General features: G+C 38.1%; 1 protein-coding gene across 1 annotated transcript; it reads left to right on the forward strand.

Annotated features, from left to right (window-relative positions):
* Nucleotides 1-374: 374 nt before the first annotated feature.
* LOC111883089 (SAGA-associated factor 29 homolog A) lies at nt 375-3864 on the forward strand. Its single transcript, XM_023879459.3, has 10 exons — nt 375-612; nt 1258-1431; nt 1834-1927; nt 2007-2083; nt 2496-2605; nt 2696-2781; nt 2928-2981; nt 3071-3221; nt 3391-3404; nt 3487-3864. Exons 2-10 carry the CDS (start codon nt 1314-1316, stop codon nt 3587-3589), a joined length of 807 nt encoding a protein of 268 aa, XP_023735227.1. The 5' UTR covers nt 375-612; nt 1258-1313; the 3' UTR covers nt 3590-3864.
* Nucleotides 3865-23113: the final 19249 nt, after the last annotated feature.

The following is a 23113-nucleotide window of genomic DNA, read 5'->3' on the forward strand; positions in this document are numbered from 1 at the left end:
AACCAGTGGAACCCGCAATAGTTTTGAACCCTCCCTCCAAGGAATCGTGAGCATGAAGGTCCTTGCAGTACCTTTGGAACTGCTCCCTACCTTTCCACCCACACCGTGCACCCTTATAAGTTACATGTCATTAAGCATAATTATTTATCTTGTAAATAAATTTCTTAACTCTTAAGAGTGTTTAAAAAAAATTATGAAATTTTTGATGAAGACATTATGAAACAATTTAAGATAAAATATTTGGTAAGATCAATTTTATAACATAGTTTTTAAAATTGTGACGGATATTAAAATGATATTTTGTGACAAGTCCCCTCTTACTTTAATTTTAATGAATAAATACAATTAAACACCGATAATCTCATATTCTTTACCAAAACCCATTCCAAGTTATGAGGAAAAGGGGAATTATGAAGTAAATTCGTTTGAAAAAGGGATTTGGGTTTTTGTGTCTTCTTTGACTCTCGTCTCCCTCCCCCGCGAAACGTCTCAATTTCTGTAAGTCGTCGTCGATCTTTTTTGAAGAAAGAATTCTTTCCGCTAAGATCCACTTGCATTTCTTCGAAAAGTTGAAGAATTGTTCACGAAAGCAGATGATTCTATCTACGACACGTGAGTGTGCTGTACTCTTTCTATATATATTCATGTGTATTTGCACATCCACATCCTTACACTTGCTGATCGTATATTTGTTTCCGAAGGATTGATATTTTTATATCAGGAGGATCAATTATATGTAATAGGCATGTTGATCATGTGATTTGTGTACGATAATGTCATTATCGATGAAATTACTATGTATTACTATCCTGAGTTTGTTGCTTGATTTAGGGTTGTTTTTTGTTGAAGAGAATGTGAAAAGTAATGCTTTTATTATATGATTGGACGTAAGTTAGGGTTTCAGCTTATGGATATAAATGAAGTTAGGGTTCTTATTTGCTCTTATTGATGTTGCTACTTCTAATGACTTTAAGCACTATAGGGTTCTTATTTGCTCAATGTTTTTTAATAGTTGACTCTTTTATGACGACTTCAATCGTGGATCTTATTCGCCATTTGTCAATCATGCTAACTGAAATGGGCCAAAAATATTTAATTGGCCCCAAATTTTATTTTCCAACTATTATTATAACAACTCTCTTTCCTTTTTCACTGTAATCCCTTAGGAACCTAAAATTCCCCCCTTTACTATGATTCGATCAAATAAATTACCTTTTCATGAATTTCATAACCATCAATTTTTTCAACCCAATTTAGGATCTTGAAAAGAAAGGGATCAGTGATTTGTTGAAGTTGGAGGAGAAATACCAAAAATGTCCTCGCCAGATGTTGCAGGAATGTTAGATCAATCAAAGGAGCTTGATCGTTTAAGGAAAGACCAAGAGGAAATACTAATTGAGATCAACAAGCTTCACAAAAAGCTACAATCAAGTGAGTCTCACTCTCATCTCATGTTAGTGTATTCTGTGAGGGAATTCAAGATTTTGGGGGAAATAAAATTATTCTTCATTTCTAATTAGGTTCACTAGGGTTTTGATATCTATGATTACATAGTAACCATTGTTTACTTTAAGTAAGTTACTTTAACGATGTTGTATGAATTTACCCAAAATATATACTATTCGATTTTGAGGTGTTAAGAAATTATTAAGTTTCCTAATTTAGGGGAACGCTTAACATAGGTTTCGAATTTTAATTCTTTAAGACGCACAAATCTGGATTCTAAAGTGTTATAAATAAGATCCGATTTCAAAAACCAATTAAGACATCTAAAGCTTAAACATTTAATTCAGCACTAATTTCTGTTGTTGATGAAATAATATAATTATGCAGCTCCTGAGGTGGTTGAGAAGCCTGGTGATAATTCACTTTCAAGGCTTAAGATGCTTTACATTCAAGCAAAAGAACTTTCAGAAAGTGAAGTGGCGTATGTCTATTTCATTTCTCTAAATTACAATCAATCTTTTTTATTTTTTAAAAATTTTTCTATGTATTATTATGTGCAGTGTTTCGACTCAGTTGTTAGTTCAGTTGGATGCTCTGATACCTTCTGGCCCCCCTGGGCAACAAAGAAGAAGGATGGGTGGGTTTATAATCCTTATTGCTATTTTGGGCTGGAGTTAAATGCAATAAAATATCAATGCACTTTTTTGATTGATTTGTTTATTATAACATCTTTTTACTTTCATTTCTTCCATTTTTACTTTGAAAAATCTAACCCAATTAGGTGAATGTCATCCAGATACCAAGCATTTTTCATTGCTTTAATTGTATAGATTTTCAAAGTATAATGTCATTCAGTAGATTTTTCAAAGTAAATCTTTTAATAAGAAAAAAAAAATTGAAAGTAGGATATGCTAGAATAAACAAATAAATGAAAATACATTGCTATTTATTGCATTTAGCTGATTTGGTTATATTACTTATTATATCTGATAATGCAAGAATAAAGAAATAAACGGAAGTATTTAATTTTATAATTTGTTATATTGCAGAAGGTAATGAACAAAAGAAGAAAAGACTGAAAGCTGATCCAGATGTCCCAAGGCTTTCTCCTTCTCTTCGTAATCACCTTGAACACCTTGCAAGCTTGAAGGGGGAACAAGTATTATGCCCAACAAAATACCAATTTATTTCTTTTTAAAAGTTTTTTTTTTTTTTTTTTTTTCTGAAAGTCAAATGTAACTTTTGCCAGGTGGCTGCTAGGGTCACACAAGAGGATGCTGACAAGGATGAGTGGTTTATTGTTAAAGTAATTCACTTTGATAGGGAAACAAGAGAGTAAGTACACTTAATTGTATGCAATCTTTATAATTCATTGTAGCTTATCTTATTTACGTTGAAAGACTTGAGGACATATTTGTCATTTCATTTTTTGTGTCTTTTATATTTTGCTTTTTATTTGATTAGTTACTTTATTTATGCAGGTTTGAAGTTCTTGATGAAGAACCAGGTGATGATGAAGAGCCAGCTGGTCAGAGGTATACTTGAATTTGTTTTACTTTTAAAAAATAATATCAAGTTTGGAATTAAAAAATAATATGAAAATGTTTTTATTTTATTTTATTAGGAAGTATAAACTGCCTATGTCACATATTATACCATTCCCTAAGAGAAACGATCCATCCACCGCTCAAGACTTTCCACCTGGCAAACACGTATTGGCTGTTTACCCTGGAACCACCGCGCTTTACAAAGCAACTGTCGTCAATACCCGCAAGGTATTATTTATTATATATATATATATATATATATATATATATATATATATATATATATATATATATATATATATATATATATATTTTTTTTTTTTTTTTCTTTATGCCAATAACAACATTTATGCCTTATTGTTTGTGGGTGCAACTGCAATGTGAAAACCTACAACAGAGGAAAACAGACGAGTAAGTTTTAGATTTTATTATTATTATTATCCTTACTTGGTATAAAAAATGATTAAAATATTGGTGGGTTTTTAATTGGTAGTTATGTTTTGGAGTTTGATGATGATGAGGAAGATGGATCTTTGCCTCAGAGGCATGTGCCATTTCATAAGGTTGTTACTCTTCCTGAAGGCCATCGCCAATGAGAGTGTGATTATCAACAACACATAAAACTTCTCATCATGAACCTACTTTAAGGTTAAAATTCAACTTTTTTTTTTTCTTCTTCTGGTGTGTTTTGTAATATAACTATTTATATTTGGATTTTTTTAGTTGGTAAGTTAGAGTGAAATAGCATGTATGTAAAGTGAGAAACTCATCAATCAATCTAGACATCACTAGGCCCCATTTGGTACACAAAATATAATTACTGTGTTTGACTGGTTGCATTGGATTTGAAACTTGAAACACACTTTCTTTATGTTTTTATTTTTTTTATTATTTATCAAAGTAAAAGAAAATGCCCAAGTTTGTATTAGGTTTGGTTGTTGGGTTAGTGGTCCAGTTTTGGTCATTTAGTACGTATGTAGGTCTTCTTTTTCTGATTATGCATTGCAAAATTGCACATGCTCTTTTTGGTGGATTAGAACACAACGTTGCCATACTAAACTATAAAACCAAATCGAATGGAATGAGTTTGTTGGGTATGTTTCCAATTCCAAATAAAGTGCTTAATGACTACAAACAAAATCCGTTGAAACTTCATTTTAGTGCACATCACATGCTTCCACTTGAAAAGAAAATTCAAGACCAACCATTTTGTGCTTTATGAATTATGATGACAAAACAAATCCAACAATATCCTCATTCTATTTTAACATGTTATACAAGTTTACCATTTTGTCATTGTACTATACATGGTATACAAGTCTGACTTAATAAAGTTAGATGTCAATGATACACCACACAAGATTTCCATAGATATGAAATATGTTAGAGATACATGGACAAGAATTAAACTCAAAAATTAGTTGCTTAAATTTTTATCTAAATCATTCTTTACTCAAATCCCAAAGATGTACAACCTCTAATGAATATCCATCCCATTTTAATGCGGTCAAGAACTTTCTTATATGGTCACCTATAAATGATTTGTCTCTTATGAATGATCAAATGAAAAATTATTGTAACACCAAGTTTCGGATATATACTTCTTTTGTGGTTATGGCATTCAAGACTTAAAATGTAGGGTTTTTGGTGGCTACGACGTGGTAGTGATAGCAGCATGATGTGACGACACCCAATGAAACACTTATTTCATTTTGGACACCACTACGTGACATGGTGTTGGCCACGACGTGGTGGTGGCCAGTATGCGAAACCCTAATTTTTCGGGTTTGGGGTCCTATTTAAGGGATGTGATGGCTACGGTTTGCTCACCCTCAATCTCCATCACCTCTCTTTCGACCTAAACAAACCCTAGCCTCTATCTTTGAGTTCTTGAAGCTTTTTTTGTGGTTTTTGGTGATATTGAAGGAGAAGAAGGTGTCCTTTGAGCAAAGATCCAACAAGCAAGTTCCCATACCACCTTATTGTACACATTTTGGACCATTGTAAGTCCTAAGGTTCTTATCTTTTGAGTGGATGGATTCCATAAAGTTGGCAACTCTATGGATCCTTGAAGTCCCTTTGAGGCTTAGTGTTCCAGATTTGAATTTTGGTAGAGTTTTGGTTCCATGCATGAGGTTTTGACCTTATTTTCACCATTTTGAAATAACTAGAATTCAAGACATGTATTGGACATGCATGTCCATAAAGAAACGTTTTTTATGAAGCTTATGGATGTTAGGAAGCCTTCTGGAAGAGATAAGTGTGTGACTTAATGGATTAAGGGCTTAATCCATTAAACTGTTCTAGAACAGTTCCCACAATGTGGCAACATGCTTACTACATCATGGTAATGGGGTTTCTCACGACTGTTTTGTCGAGAGACTGCCACGTCGTGGCAGGTGCGTGGCCACGATGTGGTGGCCAGTTGAGTTGACTTTTTGACCTCAACTTGAGGGATTTTGGGCTATAGAATGGGAATTGGTCTCTGTTTGTTGTATAGGTGACTCGTAGTATCAGTTCTGTATTTGTGTAAGTTGTGTTGGTTATCTACTAGTTTGCAAGGTGAGTTTTCTCACTATACTTTGTACTATAATATGTATCCTTATGTGTAGGATGTGTTATGATGTAGTGATCTATATATCCTTATGGATAGGATGATTTATGTTGTAGTGTTCTGTTAGGCAGGTAGTTTTTATGATTAGCTTTGCTTGCTTGTTATTGTTATGTGTATATGTCAACATGTTTGTGGTTGGGTTGAGGTGGTCTTGTTGTGTGCAGTAGGCCAAGATACCTGGGCTGTCCAGATATAATGTAAGCCTTGTGAGGCGGTCCATTCAGACTGAAGGCCCAAGGAGAGCGGTCCAAATGTATTGTAGGCCTTGCAAGGCGGTCTAGTCAGACTGAAGGCTCGTATTTGTGCATGCTTTGTATTTATATTGTTGTGTGAGGTATTTTAGGGAACTCACTGAGCTTTGGCTTACAGTTGTGGTTTAAATGTTTCAGGTACTTTAGATGATCGGGGGAAGGCGAATGTGTGATTGTACACATCATCCAGTTGTTGTCATTGTTTTGATAGATACTCTGATTTTGATATGGTTGTGAAACTATGTTTTTGGTGACTTGGGTTGATGAAAATACAACTTTTATCACTTTTAAAAATAAAAAAATTTTACTATGGTTTTTGGGACGTTACAAGTTGGTATCATAACCCTAGTTTGAGAGATTTGGATGAACACTCGTGTGATTCCAAACTCAAACTAAGGATCTGCAAAAGTTTTTTCAAAACTACTTTCAAATAACTCAAAAAGGAGGATGCATGTGTACACTGACCCGGAGCTTGTGACAACCCGAAATTTCTATTTTGTACGTAAGACCAACTGACTCCAAGTTAAACTCGTTTTACTAGATCTTAACACTGTTTGGGGTCTAATGGGGTGTTCTAAACCTAGTACAATTAAGGTGGGGACCTAGAAATGGGATGAAACAATGCATATCAAGCAAGATCGGGCCAAACACTCCAACACATGGAGTGTGCGGCCGCACACTAGAGTGTACGGCCACACACAGGTTTGTGCAGCCACACACCCATCCCAGCCACACACTCTCACCTATATATACCACACTTAGTCATTTTGAACACTTTTTTTCCACTCCTTCAAAAGCTGGAACACGTTTTTCTCTCAAGTATCATCCAAATCTTCATCTTATTCTCCATAAAAGTAAGTAATACTTCCTTTGATATGTTGATATTTGAACTTATCTAGCCTTCTTCCTTACTTTGATCCATGAAAACACGTTTTTGGTGTTAGATCTTCAAGAACACCAAGAACACACACTAAGTTTTGGACCCGAAACACCCTTTTCAAGCCTCTATAACGTGTATATACTTGCTATGCCTGGGTTATGTAAAGAACACTTGATGATATGCTTGAAAAACTCGAGTTTATCATCTTCATAAAGGGTGTGCGGCCGCACACCTTCATGGTGGCCGCACACACCCTTTTTAGGTCCCAAAATGGCAACAAACTTCATTTAAGGATGAGGCATGAAGAATGAAACCTTCCTAGATGTCCCTTATAGCTTAAAATCACGTTTTGACACATTCCATAAGGAGTGTGCGGCCGCACATACCTCCTTGCCGCACACACTCATTTGTTGTGCATTTTGACCATACACTCCCTTGTATAGTCATATACCACTCATACACAATCTTATATGGTTGTAACACTTCATAATAAGTGTTTACTAGTCCCTAAGGTGGTCCCAATTCAATAATTATTTGTTTCAAACACTACTTGCACACACACACACACACACACATATATATATATATATATATATATATATATATATATATATATATATATATCATTATATGGTTAATAGGATCCGTTTGTGCTCAAGTCCGCAATTGACACTCAACCTCCTAAACCGATCCTACCGTCGCATCACTCACTACAGGTGAGTTCATACCACTTAATTAACCTTTGAAATGCTTTTAAATGTTTTTATGGGGGGGGGGGATACAAGTTGAATCAGGTTAGTTATTAGATTAATCACATATGATTAATAACTAGCATACAAATGGAATTATCATACTTTGAACTGTTTTACCAAACAAATGACTTCAAACCGTTTAGAAAACTATTTTACATGTCAAACTCTTTATCAAATCCACTTTTGTATACTAAACCCTTCTTTTACAGTTTTTAAACTTATATATTGTTAAAACCATGTCTACTACATATATATATATATATATATATATATATATATATATATATATATATATATATATATATAGTTATATAAATAAGGTTTGAAGGACTTAGGAGAGATAACCCACTTTACTTTCTGTCCTTGTTTGGTTGTGGTCTTAAAGTACCCGGTTGTTTGTCCGAGTGTCATTGAATCCTTAGTTATATATTATGTATATATGCATAGATATAAAGTCTTTTATCTCAGTTCAGTACATTCAGTCATACAAACAAGTCTACTAATAAACTATAATAGGTATAGTTTAGGGTTATACTACTTACTACTTCTACTTCAATGAAGCATACAAGAGCCAGTTCATTCATGAGTCATTACTTATTACTATGATAAGAACATATACAACTATACTATGATAAGAACATATACAACTATACTATGATAAGAACATATACAACGATACTATGATGAGAAACAATACACTACATATACAATTATACTTTAACATAAATGTGATCCACTTTATCAGAGCATGCCTTCATTGGCATGGCCCGGGTTGTAACCAGAATCTCTTGGAGGGAGAGCGTGAGTTTGCGTATAGATCTATATTGGATTGACTATCCTACACCTTGCTGCTAGCTACAGCCGGACCTGTAGGTCTGCGGGTGCCAAATGTCATACCTTCTGACATTGTCGTGTTTCATAGTCGATAATATGGTACAACTAATCACATAATACCTTGATATAAATCCGGTTTAAGGTAGTTAGTACAACAGTAGTTCCTATAATACAACACTACAATACTACATTAGTTTACCCTTTACATTTATTTGGTGATCATTTCACTTAAACATTAATGTACAAACTATATTTTGATAATGATAGTTACACTTGGGAAAATTACACACTTTTACAAGAAACAAACATACAAAACAGTTGTGCCTTGGTAGAAGGCTACTTTTAGTAGAAAATATAGGATTTTCTAGGAGATACAAACTTTTACAAACACTTACAAACACTCACATACTTTTACTAAAAACGTTTACAGACTCATACTTCAAACAACGGTTCAAACATTTTTGATACTAACATAGACACTAAATACTTATGAACTCACCAGCTTTAATGCTGATAAACTCTTTCAAAATAAATTGTATTCTCAGGTCATCAGTAGACAGGTACCGATGCCAGCTTTTGAGAAGATGAAGTGCATACAAGACTCGTCATATATTTTGATTCATGTTTTGGTGTCTTATATACTACAGAACACACTTGTATTAAAATTATATATTTAATGCAATGGATGATGTTGCTTACTTGTTTACTATTATACTGTGTTGTGATACTGTACATGACGTCCTCCACCCCAGAACGTTTCTGCCGTTCTCGGTTTTGGGGTGTGACAGAGCTCAAGAGGAAGTTATTCCCCAAAATACCCACACTTGTTATCTAAATATTTGTTGATATGTTAGAACTGCATTAGAGATTGCATGATAGAATTATCTGATTATGATGCCTGGTAGCCTAGGAGATTGCTTTGTTATGATTTATGAAACTGACATTATTGTTGTTAGTAACTAAGTGTATGCACCATAAATATTCATAATTAGGATTTTATAGCCTTAGAATGCTTGATTTAGCCTTACTTCATGTTCCTTGTTTGGTTGTAGGCTTAGGGTAGAATCATTTATTCGACTGTTTATCGGATCCGACATTATGTACGATTAGCATACACTAAGCGACTATAATATCAGTGGAGATTTCATAGGATGAGAGCAAGATTGGTAGAGTTCTAGCAGGAACTAGGAGTTAGTGGTCACTCTTAGGAGTGTATGTGTTGGGTGTATGAGTACACCTAATTGTAGTGGGCCTAATGGCATAGGGATCTTGTGACAACTCTTAAAACAAATACAGGTAGGTGTGGAAGGTAATATGGGCCCATACTACTAAAAGCACAGGACCCATACACGTGTCAAGGAAGTCACGAATCCCGAGGAGTGAGTGGTCGAGTTGTAGTGTGATACGCTATGATGTGATTTTGACGTGTTCCCTGTTTATTTTTAGTTTGGTGGTGACGAGAGGTTCAGGATTAGGTGTTGGTGGACCGGAGAGGCCAGGTTTGAGCGATGATGAGATCATGGAGTTGATCACCACTCAAGTGACGTTAGAATTTAGAGAGGAGATCTTAGAGATGTTTGGGTTTGTTAAGACCACTCTGATCGAGATGTTCGATGAGCGCTATGTTGTTGTCACCGAGGCTGCTGCAATCGTTGCTGCTGCGGGACTACCGGGAGGAGGGTCGATGCAGTACCGAGACTTCATTAACACGAATCCTCTAGAATTTGATGGGCTTAAGGACCCAATTGTCTCAATGATGTGGATATCTGATGTTGAGGGCTGTTTCTTCACATGTTTATGTCCAGAGAACCAGAAGGTCAAGTTTGCATTGAACCTTCTACATTGGGGAGCGAAGGACCGGTGGAAGTTGGCGAGTCAGGCTTATTCTCATATGGAGAAGGTCGCGGTGACTTGGGAGAATTTATCAGAGATGTTCCGAATTGAGTATGTTCCACTGGTAGAGAGAGGTTTGCCCAGGAGTATCTATCGCTCAAGAAACAACATAGTCAGTGAAGGATATCACCAAAATGTTTACAGAGGGAGCCCTTTTTTGCTCGGAGTATGCTTCTTCTGAGTAGGTCCAGATGTCGCGATACTTGAGCATGCTAAAGACCGAGATTCGAGAGTTTGTATCGACGCAGTAGTACCAGACCCTGACTGAGCTGCAATCATTTGCACGAAGGAAGGAGATTGGGCTTGAGACGCAGGCGAAGGAGAAAAGGCAAACCCCAGTTCAGATCCAACCTGCAGCTAAGTGGTTCAAACCCACTGATTCCCGATCTGGAGGCCAGAGGGGCTGCACTTGTGGAAAGTGCGGGAATATGTACGAGGGTGTATGTCATTTAACGATTGGATGCCACAAATGTGGCAATGAGGGCCACTATGCGAGAGAGTTCCGTCAGCAGCAGTAGGCCCCGTTGCTGGGTGCAAGCGTTTGTTATCATTATGATCAGGTTAGCCATGTGAAGGCCAACTGTCCATCGCTTTCTAGGCCAGTATAGGCACCAACCTCGACGACTCTTCGGATCACAGATGGCCGCCAGGGGATGGATGAGGCCCCGAAGACCAGAGGACGTTCTTTCCAGTTGAATGCAGAGGAGGCCAGGATGGTGCCCGACATCGTCACTTGTATGTATTCAGTTATATTTATGTTAAGTTATTTCTTGTATGCTCGTATGTATATTTCTGTTAGGTACTTTGATAATGAACTCTTTGCCTGCATTAGTACTTTTTTACTCGGTGCGAGTTGGTCCTTGTATCTTCGTCCTTCATTAGGAGTTTTGATGTGGCTCTCGGAGAACTAGAGTACCTGTTATGAGTTTCCATTACCAATAAGCACAAGGTTCCCGCTTCGAGTGTTATTCATGGCCGCGTTTTTGAGATATTCAGAGTGCCTTATCTAATTGATCTGATTCCTATCTCTATGGAGGACGTTAGCATGATTGTGAGGATGGGTTGGTTAAGCCCCTTTGGGGATCTGATTGATTGTGAGAGACAGTTGGTGGTAGTTTATACCCCAAGTGGGGGAGAGCTGATCATTTATGACGAGGGCACCAGGGTTGGTTTCGCTTTTTGTTTTCTCGTGAGGGCTAGGATGCACATTCAACATGGTTTTTCATGATCAATCGCTTATGCGGAGGACACTCGAGATGAGCAGAAGCACTTAATTGCAGATGTTCCGATAGTTCATGATTTTCCAGATGCATTCCTGAAGGATTTACCTGGTGTACCTCCGGAGAGGTAGGTTGAGTTCATGATTGATCTAATCCCCGGTGCAACCCCAATTTCTAAGGAACCATATTGCCTTACACCACCTGAGATGCAAGAGTTGTATTCTCAGCTTCAGGAACAGTTAGGCAAACAATTCATTCGGCCAAGCAGTTCGCCTTGGGGAGCACCTATCTTGTTTGTGAAGAAGGACGGTCCACACAATATGTGAATTGATTACCGGGAGTTGAACAAGATGACACTGAAGAAACATTACCCACTCTTGAGGATTGATGACCTCTTTGTAAGCTACAAGGTGCATCTTGGTTTTCCAAGATTGATTTGAGGTCAGGGTACCATCAAATGAGGTTCAGAGATGAGGACATGAAGAAGAAGAATTTTCGGACTCGTTATGGTCATTATGAGTTCGCGTTGATGCCATTTGGGCTCACCAATGCACTGTCAACATTCATGGACCTAAAGAACCGGGTGTGCAAATTGATGCTCGATCGGTCAATCACTGTGTTCATCGACGATATTTTGTTCTATTCCAAGACCAAAGAACAGCATGTGGAGCACTTGCAGGAGATTCTTGGGGTTTTGAGGAGAGACTTTATGCTAAGTTCTCTAAGTGTGAGTTTTGGTTGCGCGAGGTTTAATTTTTGGGACACCTTGTCAATCAGGATGGATTTTTGGTCGATCCGGTCAAAATTAAAGCAGTGATGCAGTGGGAGGTCCTGAAGTCTCCCTTTGAGATCCAAAGTTTTCTTAGGTTAATAGGGAACTACAGGAGGTTTGTAACGACCCAAAAATTAAGACCAAAAAGTTTCTTTTTTAAATTAAATAAAAGTTGTAATCCAAAACAACATCATAAAACTAAAGTGGAAAAAAGTGTATCAATACATCATAAAACATCAGGGTAATCAAACAATGCAGAATGAGGTGGTGTGTGCACTGCAATCATCATGGGCTCTTCCCTGACTGTAAGCACAAAGGTTAGTGAGTTCCCCAAAATACCACATACCATACATAATGAACACATAATAGGCCCCGCCCGACATTAGGCCCCGCTCGTTATACCGATTTGTCATTCATCAGGCCTTGCCTGGCATCAGGCCCCACCCGGTATATATATATATAACATATAAACATATAATCATACCAACACATGCGATAATCACAAAGATAATAGCATACAGGATAGTCATCGGACCCCGCCTGACATCAGGCCTTGCCCGGTAAGCATACAAGCACATAACACATGCAAGACTCACACAGACATCTAGCATCCTAACATAATAAACCATGAGCCAACATTGGTGCATTCGAACCGCTAAACATAGTGAGGAAAATCACATCTAGCTGCTGAATCACTCGAATGAATCTCTGACTGCTAGCCTGGAAAAATCCTCGTGTATCAAAATCAATAACATCCAACTATTAATTGGATTCTGACCCATAACCAAGAGTCTAAGCTACCTGGCCCATAAGCAGGGTAAAATACCATTTTACCCTATCTAACTTGGCCCAAAGCCAAGGCCCAATTCAACTACTCAAAAGGCCCAAATCCTAAATGGCAACCTAAAGCCCACTTTATGGCCCAATCTTTTAAATTGGGCCTAAGACCCATCATGGGCCTAAATCCAAAGAAGCCCAACATACTAGCCCAAATCCCAAAACAGAATTCTAATGGCCCAACCAGTCCTAGGCTTAAAAACCCAAACTTTGGCCCAATATCGAGTACGTTAAGCCCAAAATCCCATCTGCTGAGTATGCGGGGCGTACTCAGCTCGTACGTGTAGCGTACTCAATATGGGGTTAGTACGCCCAGTGTACTCCCCAATTTTCCAACCTACTCCATTAAGCACTTAATCGGTTGATACCTCAAGCCAAACTCTCATATCTGATCCTAAAGGGGGACGTATCACGTAAAGTTGGCAACTTTACATACATACATGGCTTAATGGGACTTAAAAGATCAAAACGACCTTAACAAAGGTCCTAATACATGCATGAACCAAAAACATCCATAAAGCTTGCATTTTTATGAACATAGGGCCAAATGGAGCTTAGATCTAGCATCCATTACTTCTGGAGTCGATCAAAAGCTCATATTTGCTTCAAAAGACCCAAAAATGCCCAAGAAACACCACAAAGTAGATCTAATATAAATGATCATCAAGGTGTGAGCTTTTTACCTTAAAAAGCTTGCAAATGAAGAGGTGATCCCATATCTACAAGATCAAGCCACTCCTCCAAGTGTTCCTCTTCTTCTTCCCCTTCACAAAACACCAACAAACACTCTTTCAAGCTCAAAACTCACCAAATCACCCTAGGGTTTCGGTTTCAGGGAAAAGGGAGATGGAGCTTGGTCTAAAATGTCCAAGAGATGAGTTTAAGTCGTTTAAATAGGGCACAAACCCTAAAAATTTGGGTTTGTCCTAGCCCCTCATACTCCACTTACGACCTGCGTACGTGGGCCGAATCCGTGACCAACAATAGGCTAGTACGCTAAGCGTAATTATAGAGTACGCCCTGCATACTAGCAAGGGACCAAATTGATAACAAATTTGCATTAAGGGCTAAAAGAGAAACTTACCAAAACTTGAATGTTAAAAGGTTCATCCATGATTTCTTCAAAATTGAGATTCCTCTCACCCGTTTTATGAAGAAGAGTGTTGATTTTTGTTGGGGTCTTGAGCAGCAGGCGACGTTCGAGACTATGAGAAAAATCTATGTGAGACTCCAATATTGACCCTGACATAGGGTGATGAGGATTTTATGGGGTCCGTTGTACCATCTACACAAATCACAAGAGGTTGATATATCTTATGGATCAACCGAATTTGAACGTTAGGCAACGGAGTTGGCTCTATGTGGTGAAGGATTACGATTGCGAGATTTTGTACCGCCTGGGGAAGGCCAACGTGGTGGCCGATGCTTTGAGTCAGAAGGTGGTCAGTGCTTCTATTAGAGACTTATGTTTGAGGATGAATATCTCTTCACCTCTTCTGGATCTGATTAGAGAGTCTTAGGGAGAGAGAATCAAGGAAGAGAATCAGAAGAAATAGAAGATTAATGGACATGCTTCCACTTTTATTATGGATAGTCGTGGGTTGTTGACTAAGTGTGGGATGGTTTGAATTCTGGATACCAGAGGGGTTATACGAATATTGATGGACGAGGTACACAAGTCTACATTTTCTACTCGTCATGGTGTGACCAAGATGTATCATGACTTGAGACTCAGTTATTGGTGGCCATTTTTGAAGAGGGAGCTGGTCGAGTACGTAGAGAGGTGATTTACTTGTAGGAAAGTCATGGTCGAACATCAGATGCCTCACGCAAAATTGCAACCACTGGAGATTCTCGTTTGGGAATGGGAACAGATTACCATGTATTTCATTACGAAGTTACCATGGACCCTTAGAGGATTTGATATTATATGGGTTATTATGTATCGGTTGACCAAGATTATGCACTTCCATGCTATTCAGGAGATTTCCTTTCCCGAGAAGTTGGCTGGCATTTATGTTCGGGAGGTGGTTTCTTGCCATGATGTGCCTATCTTTATTGTATCAAATCGAGATGTTCGGTTTACTTCCAGGTTTTAGAAGAGGTTCCATAAGGAGTTGGGTAATAGAATGCATTTTAGCACGACCTATCAGATAGGCGATAGTCCGAATTGGAGTTTCAGGTCGAGAATATGGTTCTTCTGATGGTCTCACCCTGGAAGGGTGTTATATGCTTCAGGAAGTGGGGCAATTTGGGCCCCTGATTAAGCGGACCATTTCGAGTGATGGAAAGGGTGGGAAGGTGGCGTACCAGAAAGATTTGCCTAAGGATCTTAGCTATATGCATAACACTTTTCATATTTCTCAGCTCCGGAAGTGCTTGGTAGATCATGCAATAGTGGTCCCACTAGACGACATTCAGGTGGATGAGCGCCTGAATTATGTTGAGAGGAAGGTGGCGATATTAGACATGAAAATAAAGGCCTTGCGTAACAAGGTGGTGCCCTTGGTTAAGGTTCAATGGCAACATCAGAAGGGTCCATAATGGATATGGGAGCCCGAAGCGAAGATGTGCAATCACTATCCATATCTATTTTTAACTAGGGATTTCGAGGAAAAACTCTAGTTCAAGTGGGGGAGAATTTTAAGACTAAGTTCTATGTGACAACCCCAAAATCACGGCCAGAAAAGACCGATTTGTTTATGCTTTGTTTTATAAATCAGAGTAATCTTTTAATTAAAAAAAGTTTCGGAATTTGTTCCCAAAACAAAATATGATAAGAATTTATCAAACCATTTCGTTACAGAATTGTATTTTCATAAAATAACAAAATCTCGGGATGTCATGTTCCGATATAGACCAAAAGCATAAACAATATTAAATAGACCTTACAACAGTCATTTATAACTACTGATCTATAATCTAAAATCTCTCGTCAAGTCCACCAACTTATACTCTTGTGCCATTACCTGTAATGCAAAGAAAACTGAGTGGGTCAGGCCTGGGAGCCTGGTGAGCATGTAGGGTTTTCAACCACAATAATATAATTATTATATTTAATCATCAAACAATCAAACCAATTACCCATCCCCATTGTCTTCTTTATTTCTTAAGGGTTTACCCTAAGAACCAATTATCCTTCATTCATTCATTCCTAAGGATTTACTTAAGGAATTGACACGAAGTCCATTGCTGCCAAAGTTTATCTATCAGATACTAAATCCATAGCTATCAGGCGCTAAATCCATAGTCACCAAGGTTTACTCAACAGGCACGAAGTCACATCGTCACCAAGGTTTACTCAACAGGCACGAAGTCACATCGTCACCAAGGCTTACTCAATAGGCACTTCGTCTCATAGTCACAAAATATTTCATCTACCCATGTTCTACCCAACATATTTGTAGATATAAAATACATATACGGTTTAAATCATTAAAAACCTGTATAAAACATCCATTCCACACCCATCTCAAATAAACAAAAAATATATAACACATAGCACGTATTTCATAGCAAATACTTCATATTTATGTGTTAGAAGAAAGTAACTACACACTCACTTGATAGAGAAGATGATCGGACAGCACTACGACTTGTAGAAGTAGTATTCTTCGGTGAAACCAAGAGATCTTCACAAAAACCGGGCTTCTTGCGGGCAGAGCTTCGGCTTGGAAATTTCACTTCTCGGGATCTTCGGGGCTCGAAAATGATACTGGGGCTTTGGGATATTTCTTGCACGCAAAACGAGGTAAAAACGAGAGAGAAGGGAAGAATGGAGCACTAAAACTCGGGAGCCCTCAACATCTTTTTATAGGGTTCTGGAAGAAGGATTACGCTGGGCGTACGTGAAATCATCGCTTACGTATGGCACTCGAGTGTTGGTCAGGTCGGTTGCAGTCCGAGGCGGTTCATGCATCTGGGTACGCTGGGCGTACACCATTACGCTTGGCGTAATTCGATTACGCAAACTTCAAACTTATGTAACTTTCGCATACGAGTTCTGTTTTCAATGTTCTTTATATCCACGCGTAGGTGAGACTATGCTCTACAACTTTCGTTTAGACTCCGTTGACTAATTTTGACTTCATTTTTTTATATTATTTTAGTAGGCCGGGACAGGAAAACTCCGTTATAAATTCATAACTTCTTCATCCGACGTCCGTTTTCGTCTGTCTTTTTATCACTGCACTACTAATAACGAGATCTTCGATTCTCGTTTAGATTGCTTCGACCAAAAATCACTCGATCTCAAGTTCAAGTTTCGGGTTGCATACTGCTAAGCTGGAACTTAGAAAAATCATAAGTTTCTCGTATGAAGTCAGATTTAGACGTTCTTTTCATGCACGCTCTCGGTTTAACGTATTCCATGACTTTCATTTAGATCGGTAAGGCCAAATATCTCTCTAACATAAATTCACTATTTGTGTCCTGCCAGTTCTGTCGCGAAACTTCGATAAGTCATAACTTTTTCGTTATAACTCGGATTTCGACGTTCTTTATATGTAGGAATCCTTGTAACCTATACTAAAACTTAGTTAAGATTATTCATTCTAAATAATATTCTATCCAAAAGTCATTTTTGACGCTTATCGTCTCAAAATTGACTAGCCCTAATCTACGGGCGTTACAATTATCTCCCCCTTAGGATGATTACGTCCCAGAATCATCAACGAAACAGGGCTTGAACAATGATTCCATATAGGGCTGTTCACTATTTGGATAAAACCGAATTGGCCAATTGGACAATTTGGATTTGACTATTTGGTTCGGATATTCGGATTTTTTGATTGGTTTTTAACAAAACCGAATTATTATTTTGGATTCCGGATTGGTTTTGGTTTATAAAATAAGAACCGAATAGTCTAAAAAAACCGAATAACAATTTGTTATGTATTTATTTTCAATATATCTATAATTATTTATTTTTTTTAAATAATTTCAAAAGGTTATACCTAATAAAAGACATTAATATGTACTTTCTGTCAAAAGTTTTTTATCTAATAAATAATAAAATATAATATGTCTTCTTAGTGGTTGTTTATAAATTTTAAATCACAAGTAAATAATTTGTTTTTGTTTCTTTTGTAAAATTAGATCATATTATAATTCTATGTCATTTTAAAATGTTATGGTTTTTGAAAACCGAATTATAAAACCGATCCAACCGAATTGTAATTGGATCAGATCAGATCGGATTTGAATTTAGTTTGGACTATTTGGATCCATATTTTGAAAACCGAAATCAATTTGGATTTACTTAATTGGATTGGATCGAACCGATCCATCCAAACGAACACCCCTAAATTTCCATACGTTAACTTTCCATCCTAATTAATAACCGTGATGATCAATCTTTCATCTGCTCTTCATACTATGTTGGACTTTCACTCGTAACCTTCAAGTTACCAAATAAATCCTTATTGTGGACTCCTTATTCTTAGGATAAATACATTCCTTTATCTATTGTAACAGACCGATGGGTCGTGTCCCGATGATCTCTCATCGTAGTCGGACTCAATTTAATACGACCACTAGGGTCAGAATAACCATCATCCTACTAGCCATTACCGAAACAAGGGTAATGACATACTTGAATAAAACGGAATCAACTACTAGCTTCCTGGTAACCTTGTGACTTTCGTTGATCCAAGTGCGAGTCCTGTGCTTCCGGTAGTATAGATCTCTACTAGCATTCACACCTACTCATACTCGTCCCGAGTATTGTCTCGTAGTCAACCAAGTCACCATACATAAATCATATAATCATTCAAAACATCAGATAACAAAACTAGGGTTTATATTATTTCTTGAAACGATTACACCAAGGTTCAAGTTCACCCTATACTATGCCTCTAATAGGCTACACTTCCTGATGCAGACTTTATATATTGATATGAAGTCTTCATCTTCTAATCCTCCCATCGTTTTATGCTTCGTCGAGGAGCATGTGGAATGCCCTTGGTTGTGGCGGTGCGTTTTTCTTTAGGCAGTCTCTAGAAATATTCCTTTCTTTGTTACATCCGTAGCACACCTTCTTGTTAGTTGCATATTTGTTGGCGAAATGCCCTGTCTTCCCACATTTGTAGCAGGTCGTCTCCTCGCTACACTTCCCGATGTGTTTATTTTTACACTTCTCACACCACTTAGCTTCATCTCTTCCTCCAGGTTTCGAGAATTTGGTTTCTTTGTTGATCATTGAAGATCCTTCATGATTCCTTTTCTCTTCAACTTCAGCTCTCTCCAGACCCTTTTCTTTTATTTGGGTCTCAACATTTTTGGCTGCCCAGATGGCGGCTTTCAGAGTGGTTGCTTGCTTGACTATCGGACCAAAGTCCGCTGGTAATCCATTGGCAAACTTGTTGAAATTGGAAAGTTCAGTTGGAATTAGGTATGGAATAAGCTTCATCTTCCCCGTAAAGCTTGTAGCGTATTCAGTGACACTCAATTTTCCCTTCTTCAAATTCTGGAACTCATTGTTGATTTCCAGAAGATCCTGCTAAGAGCAGTATTGCATTTTCAGTTGCACCAAAAAGTCTTCCCAAGACATTTTTCTCGCTTCTCCCTTGGGCATAGAGTCAACTAAGAGCTTCCACCAACTCAGTACTCCAGATTTTAATAGAGGAATTGCAAGAGCGGTCTTATGTCTGTTGTTACACTCACAACTTTCAAACATTGTCTCCATCTCGGAGATCCAGTCCATGACTTGCACCGGTGTCGGGCTCCCAAAAAGACACGGTGGTTTGGATGCCATGAAATCCTTGTACTTACATCCACGTCCGTCATTTCCTCCATCCTGGTTGTTTCGGCGAACTATTGGTGGGTTGGCTTGACCAACGGTCCCATTGTAGTACCCTACTTCCGAATGCCCTCCATTTACTTCGGGCTCTTCCACTTGAATTGACAGTTCTTCACGATTCTATCGAACCAACCACCTAGTGTCCGAACAAATAATATCATATATGGCAACATATAACATTTAGCACATAAAATAATTTTAGGCAACCCTCCTAAAATAAACTAGTGCACATGTCTAAAATATAACAGACACATATCTCACAATCTCCACTTAGCATTCTAAGTTTAAGTCTAGAAATCCTACAAATTCCTAGTTCGCTTAAACTAATGCTCTGATACAAATTGTGACATCCCCAAAATCACAGCCAGAAAAGACCGATTTGTTTATGCTTTGTTTTATAAATCATAGTAATCTTTTAATTAAAAAAAGTTGCGGAATTTGTTCCCAAAACAAAATATGATAAGAATTTATCAAAGTATTGCTTTAAAGAAATGTATTCTCATAAAATAACAAAATCTCGGGATGTCATGTTCCAATACATACCAAAAACATAAACAGTATAAAGTAGACCTTACAATAGTCATTTATAACTAATGATCTATAATCCAAAATATCTTGTCAAGTCCACCAACTTATACTCTTGTGCCATTACCTGTAATGCAAAGAAAACTGAGTGGGTCAGGCTTGGGAGCCTGGTGAGCATATAGGGTTTTCAACCCACAATAATATAATTATTATATTTAATCATGAAATAATCAACCCAATTACTCATCCCCATTATCTTCTTTATTTCTTAAGGGTTTACCCTAAGAACCAATTATCCTTCATTCATTCATTCCTAAGGATTTACCTAAGGAATTGGCACGAAGTCCATTGCTGCCAAAGTTTATCTATCAGATACTAAATCCATAGCTATCAGGTGCTAACTCCATAGTCACCAAGGTTTACTCAATAGGCACGAAGTCACATCGTCACCAAGGTTTACTCAACAGACACAAAGTCACATTGTCACCAAGGTTTACTCAACATGCACGAAGTCACATCGTCACCAAGGTATAATCAACCAGGGATACACTTACTCAACCTGGTACAGTATTCCAAGCCAAATCAAAATTTACACAATAATATGCAGATAAAACTGAGAGAAGGCAAAGATACATACCCATAACATCGCCTGTTGGAGCCCTGACTTCTCCTGACACTGCCGGGCCTGACTCCTATCTGCTGGGGCTTCCACCCTCCTCCTCGGATAGTCGACCTTCTTGTGACCCTCCTGATTGTAGTGAAAACATAATGGGCTTACCCCCTGAGAACAATTTCTGCTGATATGACCTAGTCCGCTACACTTGTAGTAGCCTAAACCCCTGGAACGAAAAACTCCCTTGTGCACTTTCTTGCACGTGCTGCACTGACTCTGCCCTTGCTGGCCTTTCACATGATGATCAAAAGTCTTGGGTCTCTTCTTGGGACCCTCTACTATACGCACCTGGCATGACCCTCTCTTCCTAATGTGCCCCAAATCGATCTCGCATCCTCGGACTCTGGAAGTCATCTCCTTTAGGGCCTGACACCCTGTCATGCTCACTAGCTCACTTGCCAACGGCTGAACTGCAACAACTAGAACATCCTCTGCCCCAAACCGGGTCAAAACTCCTCCCAAGACATAGTCTCCAATTCAAAAAGCACAATAGATCGCACAATCAATTCCCAACAGCTCCTTTCCGCCCGATACAAGAGATCCAAGGCGAACCGAACCTTCGCTCCTATGGGGTAAGGACTAGTGCAGAAAACACCTTCTATCTCCTCAATCCAACACAAACTCAAAATATTTCCAGTCCTTCCCTCAAATGGATCACCACCTGAGCCGAGACCCAATCCTGAACCAGAACCGCCTCCCTGAGTGCTCATCTCCAAACTGAAAAACCACAAAACCACTGGTCAAAACATGCTCAAGGATTCTCCTCCCCGAAGCTTCTCAGTTTCTCCAAGACTCTCGCCGATTCGAGTATGGATCCTGTGCTTTTAGTAGTACGGGCCCAATACTACTTTCCACACCTATCCATACTTTCCTCAACAATCCTCCCGAATCCTCCGAGTCACTTCCTCAAACTGATGCACCAAAGTCTCACTAAACCTCACTACTAACCCACTGAATTATATCCTAGGCTGTCCTAGGTTCCTGAACCCACCCAATGCTCAGCTACTGAAAGATTTCCCATTAATTTCAACTAGCTACCTCGTGAATATAGCCACATACAACAAAGATCAGATAATCCTTCGAGTAAAAGACCCAATCTTAGAACGGTTAGACTTAAACGAGAGTTACGCAATAGGGCCAAGTCCATTACTCTGAGATTATCCAGTTTGACCACATGTAACTTAGCATATTCACTTAATAGCTAATTCACATTGCTAGGAGTCCCACAAAGCACAAAGCAAGCAACATTCGGATAACGGAAAATCTAACCAACATACTCCAATCAAGCCATTCTATCCTCTCATCATGAACATGTATTATCATGAAATTTTAAGGCTTATACAATTAGGCATAACCTAAACAGGCTATCCTATCATTGATTGATCAGTGCTAACATGCAGGTCTACAAGCTCATATAGTAGGCATAAGAGGCATCCTTCCTAGATCCTTAGCCCTAATCTAGCATGAATTCACATATTCACAATTTATATCATAACATAACATGTATGGGTATCTTGGGGGAAACTTACTTGAGCTCGGTCGATTGCAAGCATCTCACTCCTTGTTCTTTATTAAAACCCTTAATTTTAGTTTTTAGAAAAATCATTTTTCTTGTAAAAATTCCTTCAAACCCTCGATTTGAGTTCAGACACACCTGAGAGTGTGCCTGAATCCCTCAAACAAAGGCTCTAATCCAAAAATTCAAGGCCAAAAATTTCACGTTAATTAAGTTAATATAAAAACCGATAGTATAAAAATATCCATAGTGCCATCCCATATCAAAACCAATATGTTAATAATCAAAATATGTCATAATGAAACATCATGAGAGTATAATCTCAAAGATCTCATATGTGGAAAACATAGTGTGATGTGCTGCGATCATGCCGACTCCTTTCCTTTTGAAGAAGAAGTACCTGAAACCAAAACTGAAAACCGTAAGCACGAAGCTTAGTGAGTTCCCCCATCATACCACATACCATACAATAAACATACTGTCAGGCATATCTGGGTGCCCGGGCTACCCTACTGAGCATATATGGGTGCTCAACCTACCCATGTCAGGCATAC

This window comes from Lactuca sativa, chromosome 4 (assembly GCF_002870075.4).
Source record: "Lactuca sativa cultivar Salinas chromosome 4, Lsat_Salinas_v11, whole genome shotgun sequence".
NCBI classification, from domain to species: domain Eukaryota; kingdom Viridiplantae; phylum Streptophyta; class Magnoliopsida; order Asterales; family Asteraceae; genus Lactuca; species Lactuca sativa.

Excerpts from the sequence above, each read along its gene's own strand:
- LOC111883089 (XM_023879459.3), top strand. The coding sequence starts at position 1,314 with ATGTCCTCGCCAGATGTTGCAGGAATGTTAGATCAATCAAAGGAGCTT. Across the intron at positions 1,432-1,833 it reads TCACAAAAAGCTACAATCAA|CTCCTGAGGTGGTTGAGAAG; the intron begins GTGAGTCTCACT and ends ATAATTATGCAG. Across the intron at positions 2,084-2,495 it reads GCAACAAAGAAGAAGGATGG|AAGGTAATGAACAAAAGAAG; the intron begins GTGGGTTTATAA and ends GTTATATTGCAG.